Source organism: Anomaloglossus baeobatrachus, chromosome 6, assembly GCF_048569485.1.
Source record: "Anomaloglossus baeobatrachus isolate aAnoBae1 chromosome 6, aAnoBae1.hap1, whole genome shotgun sequence".
NCBI classification, from domain to species: Eukaryota; Metazoa; Chordata; class Amphibia; order Anura; family Aromobatidae; genus Anomaloglossus; species Anomaloglossus baeobatrachus.
In genome coordinates this window covers 167,202,183-167,213,078 of record NC_134358.1, presented here as the reverse complement: position 1 = coordinate 167,213,078, position 10,896 = coordinate 167,202,183, and the positions used below count along the sequence as shown (strand labels likewise).

Here is a 10,896-nt window from a genome sequence, read left to right as displayed (position 1 = left end):
CAAATAGAGTCTTGCAACCAATTTATGGTCTGTGATCTTAGACCTTAATCCTGTTTATTTGGTGCTAACACAGTACCTCCTACCTATGTCTTCTGGACAGTTAAACAGCAATGTAATCTAACATCTGTATGGTGCATGAGGGGAGATTGTTCTGATTGTCTAAAATTGTCTAAAACTGTATTGATATACTAGACATATATTGTATGCATTGTTTCCCAACGGGACAGGTTTTTATATGCCATAGGCTTTTTTAAGTGTTTTTATTATCTTCTGTGTGTGCTATACCTCTGCTGAGGGCATGTGTCTTCTTGTGGTTTTTTGTACAATAAAGTGAATTCTTCATATGTACCCTAACCTTGTGGTGATCCCGTATTGGTATATCCCTTTTTCTTTCGTTACATGGTTTAGTTCTTTGTATACCAGGAGATCCCACGGGTAGTGCCCTTCCTTTTCAATTTCTGCTGCTGCCTGTTTATGGGACATATACCCTTTATGTACTGTGCTTTATATACTGTATGGCCATAAAACTTGGACTAAACAATTGCAATTTTACTAAATCCAAACATTTAATATGAATCTTTTGTAGTTTTCTTTTTACATGCCAGTTGTACATTTTGAAATAAATAAATAATTAATAATAATAATAATTAATTGCTAATACAGTAACTGAGTTCTGTTGTTGATTTTAAAAGTTGTTTTTATGATACTCTAATGATTTGTCCACAATGTAGTGTAAAAACTGGGGACTGTCCACATCAATACTGGCTGGGACCAATATAATAAAAGTGTTGGAAGAGAATATTCTTGCTTCTACAATTGTGTCTGTGTTTGGGCTCAATAACACCTGAAAAAGAGAACAGAAAAGAGCACGTCTGAATGTCATCAGATTTCCCAACATCTACGGTAATTATACAGCAAAGGTCTGCAAGACACAGGGAGACAATAATGAATCATTCATTCATGAATTTTGTGCAAAATCAAATATGTTACGTTTTTGTCTTTTACCACTTTTGTGCCTTTTATAGAGCAGAAAATTGCATGATCCCTTAACCTCTTTATGACATCCGCGCACATGTACAGTGCATATCAGAAGCAAGTGTATGGAGCTGGCTCACTGTGTGAGCACACCACTTACTCGCAGGTAATGAGAGTTAAAGCCAGTTACTGCCTCTAAGGAAAGGACACACAGCGAGTAAAACGGAGCGAGTGGAATGCCATAAAAAAAAAAATCGCATTCCACTCAGACTCATGTTATTCTATGGGATCACTCCCATGTGTGATTTTTTTTTTTCTCAGCCCTAATCGGACCAAGAAAACAATTGCAGCATGCTGTGGGTGGAATCTGATTTGTTTTCTCTTGCACCCATACAAGTCTATGGGAGCGAGAGAAACATCGCACTGCAATCACATTAAACTGGAGTGCAGTGTGATAATCACATCAGCTGACAATGGAGGAGATAGGGAGATTAATTCCTCCCTCTCCTCCGCAGCTGTGCTCCAATCACAGGATCTCATTACAGTATAATGACACTCAGCTTACACTCATAGCAGAACAGGAGGCAGGGTGTCATTAGCATAATGTATCCTTAAGCCCCCGTCACATTTAATGACTTACCAGTGATCCCGAAAACGATGTGACCTGATAAGGATCGCTAGTAAGTCACTGGTGAGATGTCACACAGTCAGATCTTATCAACGACGCAGTAACGATCAGCGTCCTGTATAACGATCTCGGCGGGCGTTGGGACTGTGTTAGGAGGTCATTGGTAGGCGTCAAACACAGCGATGCGTGCTGCCCAGCAGGACATCACCTTTGAAGAAAATGGTCCCAACTATTCAGCAACGACTAGCGATCTCACAGCAGGGGCCTGATCGCTGGTAGGTGTCACACATAACGAGATCGCTGCTGCGTCACGAAAATGGTGACGCAGCAACGATCTCGTTAGCGATCTCTTGTGTGTGTGATCGGGCCTTTAGGCTATGTGCCCACGGGAGCTTGCACCTGCGGATATATCCACAGGTATGTCCACAGGTTTCCCACAGCAGCTCCCCGGAATCCGCATCTATACATAGCTGCGGGATTCCAGCGGAATAGCTGCGGTAAACCTGCGGACATTTATGTGACTTACCTGCGGACATCCCAGCCTCTATCTCCATAGTGGAGGTCCGGAAATTCCGCAGGTAATTCCGCAGGAATAATTGACATGCAGTTACGTGCGGCTGCGAGACATCCGCAGCATATTTCACAGCCGCACATACCGCAGCATTGACACAGACACTCCCCAAGTACCATAAGATAACATGCGGATTTATCTAGAAAATCCAGATAAATCCGCAGGTTTTCCGCAGCAAAATCCGCGGGTACATTATCCCGTGGGCACATAGCCTTAGCCTAACAATCTCAGCTGGAGCAGATGTTATCCTGTTAAATCTAGCTGTTAAACTCTGACAATGGGATTTAACACGGCATTTTAATGATCCATCAGCGCACCCATGACACGACTATTACAGCAGTGGGTCTAGTAACAACCTCCATGCTGGTCATAGCAGCACTCCTTTGAAACCTGCGTGTGGCTGAGATTCAAAGATACAGTGATTTCTACTTTATACAGCATTGCTCTGTTATTGCTGTATATAGCACAAGCGATCAGATGATCGCAGGTTATAGTCCCCTAAGAAGACTATTACAAACAGTGTAAAGTAAAATACATGTTTTAAAAAAAATGAAAAAAATAATAAAATTACAAAAAGTCCGATCAATCAAAATATAAAAATAATTAACATGATCAGTAAACACGGTAAACAAAAAAATTCAAGACTGCCAAAATTAAGTTTTTTACCACAAAAAAATTCTGTAACAAACGATCAAAACGTCATAGCTATCCCAAAATTGTATCATTAAAAATGTTGTCACACCTCGAAAAAATAAACCATCACATGGCTCCATTGACCGAAAACTGTACTCCATAAAAACTGTTCCCAAAATACCATGTCATAAACATTTTTTTTTTTCACAATTTCGCCATATTTGGAATTTTTTTCTTGTTTGAAAGTATACTATGTGGTAAAATGAATGGTGACATTCAAAAGTACAACTTGTCCTGCAAAAAAAAACCCCTCACATGGCTATGGGGTCAGAAAAATAAAAAAAGTTATAGTTTTCGGAAGTAGGGGAGAAAAAAAACAAAAGTGCAATTGGCCTCTTAAGGCCCCGTTACACGCAACGACGTCGCTAATGAGATGTCGTTGGGGTCACGGAATTCGTGACGCACATCCGGCTTCGTTAGTGATGTTGTTGCGTGTGACACGTACAAGCGACCGTTAACTATGCAAAATACTCACCAAATCGTTGATTATTGACACGTCGTTCATTTCCCAAATGTCATTGCTCGTTTTGGACGCAGGTTGTTCGTGGTTCCTGAGGCAGCACAGATCACTACGTGTGACACCCCAGGAACGACGAACAACACCGTACCTGCGTCCTCCAGCAACAAAGTGGGCGTGACTTTCATGCGGCTGCTATTGGACGCCTGCCGTGTGACATCGCTGTGACGCCGCACGAACCGCCCCCTTAGAAAAGAGGCTGTTCGCCGCCCACAGCGACGTCGCTAGGAAGGTAAGTATGTGTGACGCGTACCAGCGATATTGTGTGCCACGGGTAGCGATTTGCCTGTGACGCACAAGCGACGCTAGCGATGTCGCTGCGTGTAAAGCCCCCTTTAGCAAAACTGTTAAAATATCTCATGTTAAATTTTGATGGTGAAAAAATAAAATTACACACATTTTATACTCCAGTAGAGCAATAGACTACAATTCCATTGAAATTTTGTGACATTTCGAAAAGTTGCAAATGAGGAATTAGGCTGCTTTCACACATCCGGATTTTTGCTCTGCGGCACAATACGGCGTTCTGCAGAAAAACCGCAACCGGCTTTTATAACGCCGATTGCGGTTTTTTTTGCATAGACTTACATTAGTGCCATATTGTGCCGCAGGGGCTTGCGTTCGGTCCGGTTTTTGCCGCATGCGGCAGATTTAGCCGATGCGGCGGCCGGATCGAACGTTCCCTGCAACGTTTTTTGCTCCGGCAAAAAACACCGCATCGCGCCGCATCCGGCCGCTGCGGTGCATTTTTCAATGCATCCCTATGGAGGCCGGATGCGGCGCGATGCGGAAAAAACCGCATCCGGTCGTCGCATGCGGTTTTTTCCACTGCGCATGCTCAGTAGCATGCCGCAACCGGAAAAAAACGGACCGGCCGCATGTAAAAACTTATGCAAAGGATGCGGTGTTTTCGCCGCATCCGTTGCATAGTTTTCACAGCCGGATTGAGCCGCAGGGCTCAAACCAGATGTGTGAAAGTAGCCTTAGACTAAAACATCTGGATAAGGGAAAACCAAACCCACATTGTCAACTCCCAAGAAAAAACTACACTAAACCAAGTAAAGTTATAACTTAGAAAAGGCATAAAATAAAATGATGAATAAAGGGCAAACATAAAACTCACTAATTCTCATATTTTCTCTAGAATAAAGCTGCAAAGATAATAATTAGTGCCTATCTCTTTATATTGTTCCTTTGCAAACTCTCAACTTTTAGTATTAAAGTTAATTGTCTTTGCACATTTTTCTAGCCTGAAAATGTTTATGTCAGTGACTTTTATATTTGCGCTTTATTATTTCACTATTTGCCTTTTATAAAGGGAATCTGTAACCAGATTTTTGCTACCCAATCTGAGAGCAGCATGATATAGGGACAGGGACCCTTATTCTAGCGATTTATTCCTTACTAGTTTGCTTGCTGGAATTTTGATAAATTAACTGCATTATGTGCGGCAGATATACCATTTCTCTGAATGCTGAGCTCTGTATAACCCTACCCACACCACTGATCAGCAGTTTTCTGTGAATACTGTGCATAGGCAGAAAGCTGCCAATCAGTGATGGGGGCGGCGTTATACAGAGCTCATGAATATGAGGGACTACCTGGCAGCAGGTTTACTAGATTTGTAGTTCTATCTTCTGCTGATAAAACAGTACATTTATCAAAACTATAGCAAATAGACCAATAATTGACATCACTGGAATCAGGGTCTCTACCCCTACGTTATGCTGCTCTCAGCTTATGTAGGAAAAACCTGGTGACAAATTAACTTTAAGTTTAACTATACTTGGTATTCTCTGTTTTTTGTTTGTTTGTTTTTTTTTGGGGGGGGGGCAACAATGTATATTTCTCTTTTCTTATGCATATATTTTACCTTAAGGCCCTGTGCGCACTAGGCGTTTTTACCCGCGGTTTTACCCGCGGTTTTGCTGCAGAAATTTCTTGAGAAATGCTTATGATCTTTCTGCAGACATTTCCCAGCAAAACCTATGGGGAAAAAAAAATAGCTGTGTGCACACTGCGTTTTTTTCTCAAGAAAATTCTTTCTGAAGATTTTCTTGAGAAAATTTATGGAGAAAATGTGCATGTCACTTCTTTTCCGCAGGTACCTGTGGTATTTCACTCCATTCACTGTAATGTAATCGCGAAATACCGGGGGTATACCGCAGGTAGTAAATGATGTGCGTTATACCCTTGGTATAGCCGCAATTTACCTGCGGTAATGCTCATCGCTGCCTGCGGTTTTGCAGGAAGTGACGTCATTATGACAGAAGAGGAAGCGGAGCAGAGTAAACACACAGATCACACTCCCTGGACGCCGCACAGAAGCACTTCCGTGTGACCTCCAGGTGTCCGTGCAGTCTGTGTCCCGCTCCAGCCCCGCGGCTGCCTGCACAGCAGTGTCAGTGTCTGCCCGCAGTGTGTCAGTGTCTGCCCGCAGTGTTAGCAGCTTGTCACCCTGCAGTGCGTGCAGCCGCGGGGATGCCGAGCGCTGCTGTCAGAAGGTGAGATGAGATAATTACCTGCGGTGACAATCTCCTGCCTCCTGACGTCACCGCTGTCACTGCCGTCTATGCCCGCGGCCCGAGACTGTCACTAGCGGTGACGTCACGGGCTCTCGTGATACTGCTGAGAACGCGGCGGGCATAGAAGGCAGTGAGAGCGTTGATGACAGGACTGCAGGAGATCATCACAGCAGGTAATGATCTCATCTAACCTCCTGACTGCAGCACTTGTCATGCCCTGCAGTGACCTGGGCTGACCTATTGATGTTAGCTCAGGTCACTGCACTGCTCTCCCAGCCAATGGGGAACATTCTGTTCTTCATTGACTGGGACAGTGACTATGGTATGGATCGCCGTGGGACCCCCTTATTGGATTACGCCGGACCAGGATTTGATTGTTCTTGTCAATAAATTGGTGAAAGAGGAGGGGGTGGGGAGTGTTTTTTTCAAATAAAACTTTTTTTGTTGTCTATTTTTTTATTTCTTACTGACTGGGATGGTGATGTCGGGTATCTGATAGATGTGTGACCTCACTAACCCTATGGCCTGATGCCAGGTGACATTACACATCTGGCATCAACCCCATATATTACCCCGTTTGCCACCGCACCAGGGCAACGGGATGAGTTGGGGCGAAGCGCCGGGATTGGCACGTCTAATGGATGCGCCACTTCTGGGGTGGCTGCAGCCTGCTATTTTTAGGCTGGGGAGTGTCCAATAACAGTGGACCTCCCTAGTCTGAGAATATCAGACCCCAGCTGTCCGCTTTACCTTGGCTGGTGATCCAATTTGGGGGGGGACCCCAGCTTTTTTGTTTTAAATTATTTATTTAATGTAAAATAACAGCTTGGGGTGCCTTCTGTTTTCTATTACCAGCCAAGGTGAAGCTGCCAGCTGTGGTCTGCAGGCTGCAGCCGTCTGCTTTACCCTAGCTGGCTACAAAAGATGGGGGGTCCTCACGTCATTTTTTTTTTTAGTTATTTATTTTTTGGCTAAATACAAGGCTAGGCACCCTTTAGTGCCACATGAAAGTCACTAAACGGTGCCAGCTTAGAATATGCAGGGGGGTGGGACATTATATATGTCTTTCTCTATCTATCTATCTATCTATCTTTCCCTCTATCCTTTATCTGTCTATCTATCGATTATCTATCTATTATCTATATTATTTATTGCAGTTCAGCATAAAAAAACCACAGGGACCAACCTGCGGCAAAACCGTGGCAAAAACGCATGCGTTTTTCCTGCAGTTTTGGTGCGATTTTTTACCGCAGGTGCGGTAATCTTCAACTCTCTGAAGTTTCTCAAGAAATTTTCTTGAGAAAAATCACTTTTCTAGTGCGCTCATAGCCTTAATCATCATCTGCAACTTTTGTGAAATATCACAAAATGTTAGCACAATTGTATCCCAGTAGCCTACTGGAAAACAAAACCTGTCTAATTTTATTTTTCCACAATTGAAAACAAAATGTGACATTATAAGAATCATTCAACTTTTTGATTTAAAAAGGTGCAAAATGGTAAAAGGCAAAAAAGATCTGTGACATTGTACAATTTAACGAAGCCCTTACTACTAGCAGGGAAATGCAAATGATACAAATTTGTTTTCTTATGTATGTACTGTAGTCAGATAGGCTACTCTTAGTTACTTATTGCTCTTTTGCATCAATTACAGTACCTTTTCGATGCTGAAGATGCTGTTGGTGTCAGAAGTTATGTTAGTATGTTCGGAGACCCATCCAAACTGGTCTTTCATTTGGCTCACTAGGCTAAACATTTCTTCGTTGTGCTCCTGGACTATGTGTGTGACATCGTCATATTGCTGTCTAGACACATTTACCAACTTGAAGGCTGCTTCAGACTTCAGATGGAGCTCTATGACATCAGGACAGTCTTATAGGTATCCAAGAAAGCACAGATCAGATGAGAGGAAAGATTTGTTAATAGATAAAATTATCTCTAAGTACCATGTTTTTCAAAAAATAAGACCTCCCTCAAAAATAAACCCTAGCAGGGATTTTTAGTATTTTCGGAGCAAGGCTTAAAGGGAACCTGTCACCAGATTTGGGGCCTATAAGCTGCGGCCACCACCAGTGGGCTCTTATATACAGCATTCTAACATGCTGCATATAAGGCTCCTTTCAGATTGCGTTTTGCCTTACGTTCACAGGTCCTGTCGGGGCATCCGTCCAAACCGCCCCTCCCCCACCCTGCAAAGCGTGTTTCGGACGCATGCGCCGGTAGGGCCATTGACTGTAATGGAGCACACTACGTTAGTGTGTGCTCTGTTTTGTACCATTTTTACACATATTGACATATAGTTGACTACGTTCGGGTGTTAATCTGCAGTAAATGTGCAAAAATAGTACAAAACAGAGCACACGCTAACGTAGTGTGCTCCATTACTGTCAATGACCCTGCCGGTGCATGCATCCGAAACACACTTTGCAGGGTGGCAGAGGGGCGGTTCGGACGGATGCCCCGACAGGACCTGTGAACGTAAGGCAAAACGTAATCTGAAAGGAGCCTAAGGGGTACTTTACATGCTGCGACATCGCTAGAGATTGCTAGCGATGTCGAGCGCGATAGCACCCGCCCCCGTCGTTACAGCGATATGTGGTGATCGCTACCGTAGAGAACATTATCGCTACGGCAGCGTCACCCGCACATACCTTGTCAGCGACGTCGCTGTGACCGCCGAACAATCCCTCCCTCAAGGGGGAGGTGCGTTCTGCGTCATAGTGACATCACTGCGGCGTCACTAAGCGGCCGGCCAATAGAAGCGGAGGGGTGGAGATGACCGGAACGTAACATCCCGCCCACCTCCTTCCTTCCGCATTGCCGGTGGAGGCAGGTGAGGAGATGTTCGTCGCTCCTGCTGTGTCACACATAGCGATGTGTGATGCTGCACGACCGACGAACAACATCGCTACGTACGAGACAGCGATTTTTGGTGTTTGGACGACCTCTCCAAAGCCAACGATTTTTGTCTCTGTTGCGATCATTTAAGGTCGCTCGTACGTGTTACACACTGCGATGCCGCTAACAACGCCGGATGTGCGTCACAAACACCGTGACCCTGATGATAAATCTTTAGCGATATCGCAGCGTGTGAAGTACCCCTAAGACTTTTATTCAAAGTCCGGCTGAACATAGCGGATCTGAATTTCCAGTGGTCTGCTCATCTCTAAATATGAGCTGTAATTTCCCCATATTTGGAGCTGTCTGCTAATAATTTGAATTGTAAACTTAAATAAATGTGAATACATTACTATACCTTTCATCACAGATTCATAACATAGCTGACATCTCTTCTGAAACAGCAGGCATTCTGAAGAATTTTGAAGTTCATTGCACAATTCTTTGCTCGGCATAGATCTTGGATGAACTGGAGATTCTATAACACATGTTCATAGTATCGAAAGAACAAGTAATTTCACTATATCAACTTGAAAAAAAAATATTTCCAACAATAAATTGTTCAGATTCCTGAGATGAATCAGAATAAGGACAAAGTGCAAATGTTATGGGAGGAGCCTCAGTGGAAAATTTGGATAAATGTACAAAAGCAGATGTGCAGTGTGCACAGTGATTTTAGATGTTTTCTCTGCCAGTATTAATATATAAATATATATATATATATATATATATATATATATATACACAAACACATACATATATTATATACACACGCATATCTATATATATAATTGCCTTATTCTGTCTGTCTGTCTGTCTTGCTCCAAAATTGTGTCCTTACAGTGACAACCGTCGGATTGGCCGCTGGGCTCGGCCTGGCCCTGCCCCCCCCACGGATTGGCCGCTCGGCTCAGCCTGACCCCGCCCCTCGCATGGATTAACCGTTTGGCCAGGCCCGCCCCCCGCACGCGATGCCCGCTAGGCCACGCCCCGCACGTGATGCCCGCTAGGCCACGCCCCCTGCACGCGATGCCCGCTAGACCACACCCCCGCACGCAATGCCAGCTAGGCCACGCCCCCGCACGCAATGCCCGCTAGGCCACGCCCCCTCACACTATGCCCGCTCGGCCACGCCCCCCGTTGGGCACCTGTACACCACCCCCCAGGACTACTCCTCCCATTATACTCCTCCCATTATACTCCTCCTATTATACTCCTCCTATTATACTCCTCTCTGAGGGGTTTGAAGCATGGGGGATGGAGCACGATGGGGAGTGCAGCATGGGGGATGGAGCACGATGGGGGATGCAGCATGGGGGGGTGGACCACGATGGGGGGTGCCCAGAATGGGGGGGTGAAACACGATGGGGGGTGTGCAGCATGGGGGATGGAGCACGATGGGGGGTGCAGCATGGGGGTTGGACCACGATGGGGGGTGCCCAGAATGGGGGGATGAAACACGATGGGGGGTGCACAGCTTGGGGGATGGAGCACGATGGGGGGTGCGTAGCATGGGGGATGGAGCACGATGGAGGGTGCGTAGCATGGAGGATGGAGCACGATGGGGAGTGCAGCATGGGGGATGGAGCACGATGGGGGGGTGCAGCGTGGGCGATGGAGCACGATGGGGGGTGCCCAGAATGGGGGGATGAAACACGATGGGGGGTGCCCAGAATAGGGGGATGAAACACGATGGGGGGTGCGCAGCATGGGGGATGGAGCACGATGGGGGGTGCGCAGCATGGGGGATGGAGCACGATGGGGGGTGCAGCGTGGGCGATGGAGCACGATGGGGGGTGCCCAGAATGGGGGGATGAAACACGATGGGGGGTGCCCAGAATAGGGGGATGAAACACGATGGGGGGTGCGCAGCATGGGGGATGGAGCACGATGGGGGGTGCGCAGCATGGGGGATGGAGCACGATGGGGGGTGCGCAGCATGGGGGATGAAGCACGATGGGGAGTGCGCAGCATGGGGGATGGAGCATGATGGGGAGTGCGCAGCATGGGGGATGGAGCATGATGGGGGTGCGCAGCAAGGGGAAGGAGCACGATGGGGGGTGCACAGCATGGGGGATGGAGCACGATG

General features: G+C 45.9%; 1 protein-coding gene across 1 annotated transcript in view; it reads right to left on the bottom strand.

The window, feature by feature from the left end:
• Nucleotides 1–685: 685 nt before the first annotated feature.
• Nucleotides 686–10,896, bottom strand: part of CLUL1 (clusterin like 1) — a 32,227-nt gene continuing 22,016 nt past the window's right edge. The window contains exons 5-7 of the mRNA XM_075316380.1: nucleotides 9,166–9,285; nucleotides 7,567–7,781; nucleotides 686–844 (exon numbers count right to left, since the gene is read on the bottom strand). Of these exons, the coding sequence (XP_075172495.1) occupies nucleotides 686–844; nucleotides 7,567–7,781; nucleotides 9,166–9,285 (494 nt within the window). The remainder of the gene's footprint in view (nucleotides 845–7,566; nucleotides 7,782–9,165; nucleotides 9,286–10,896) is intronic.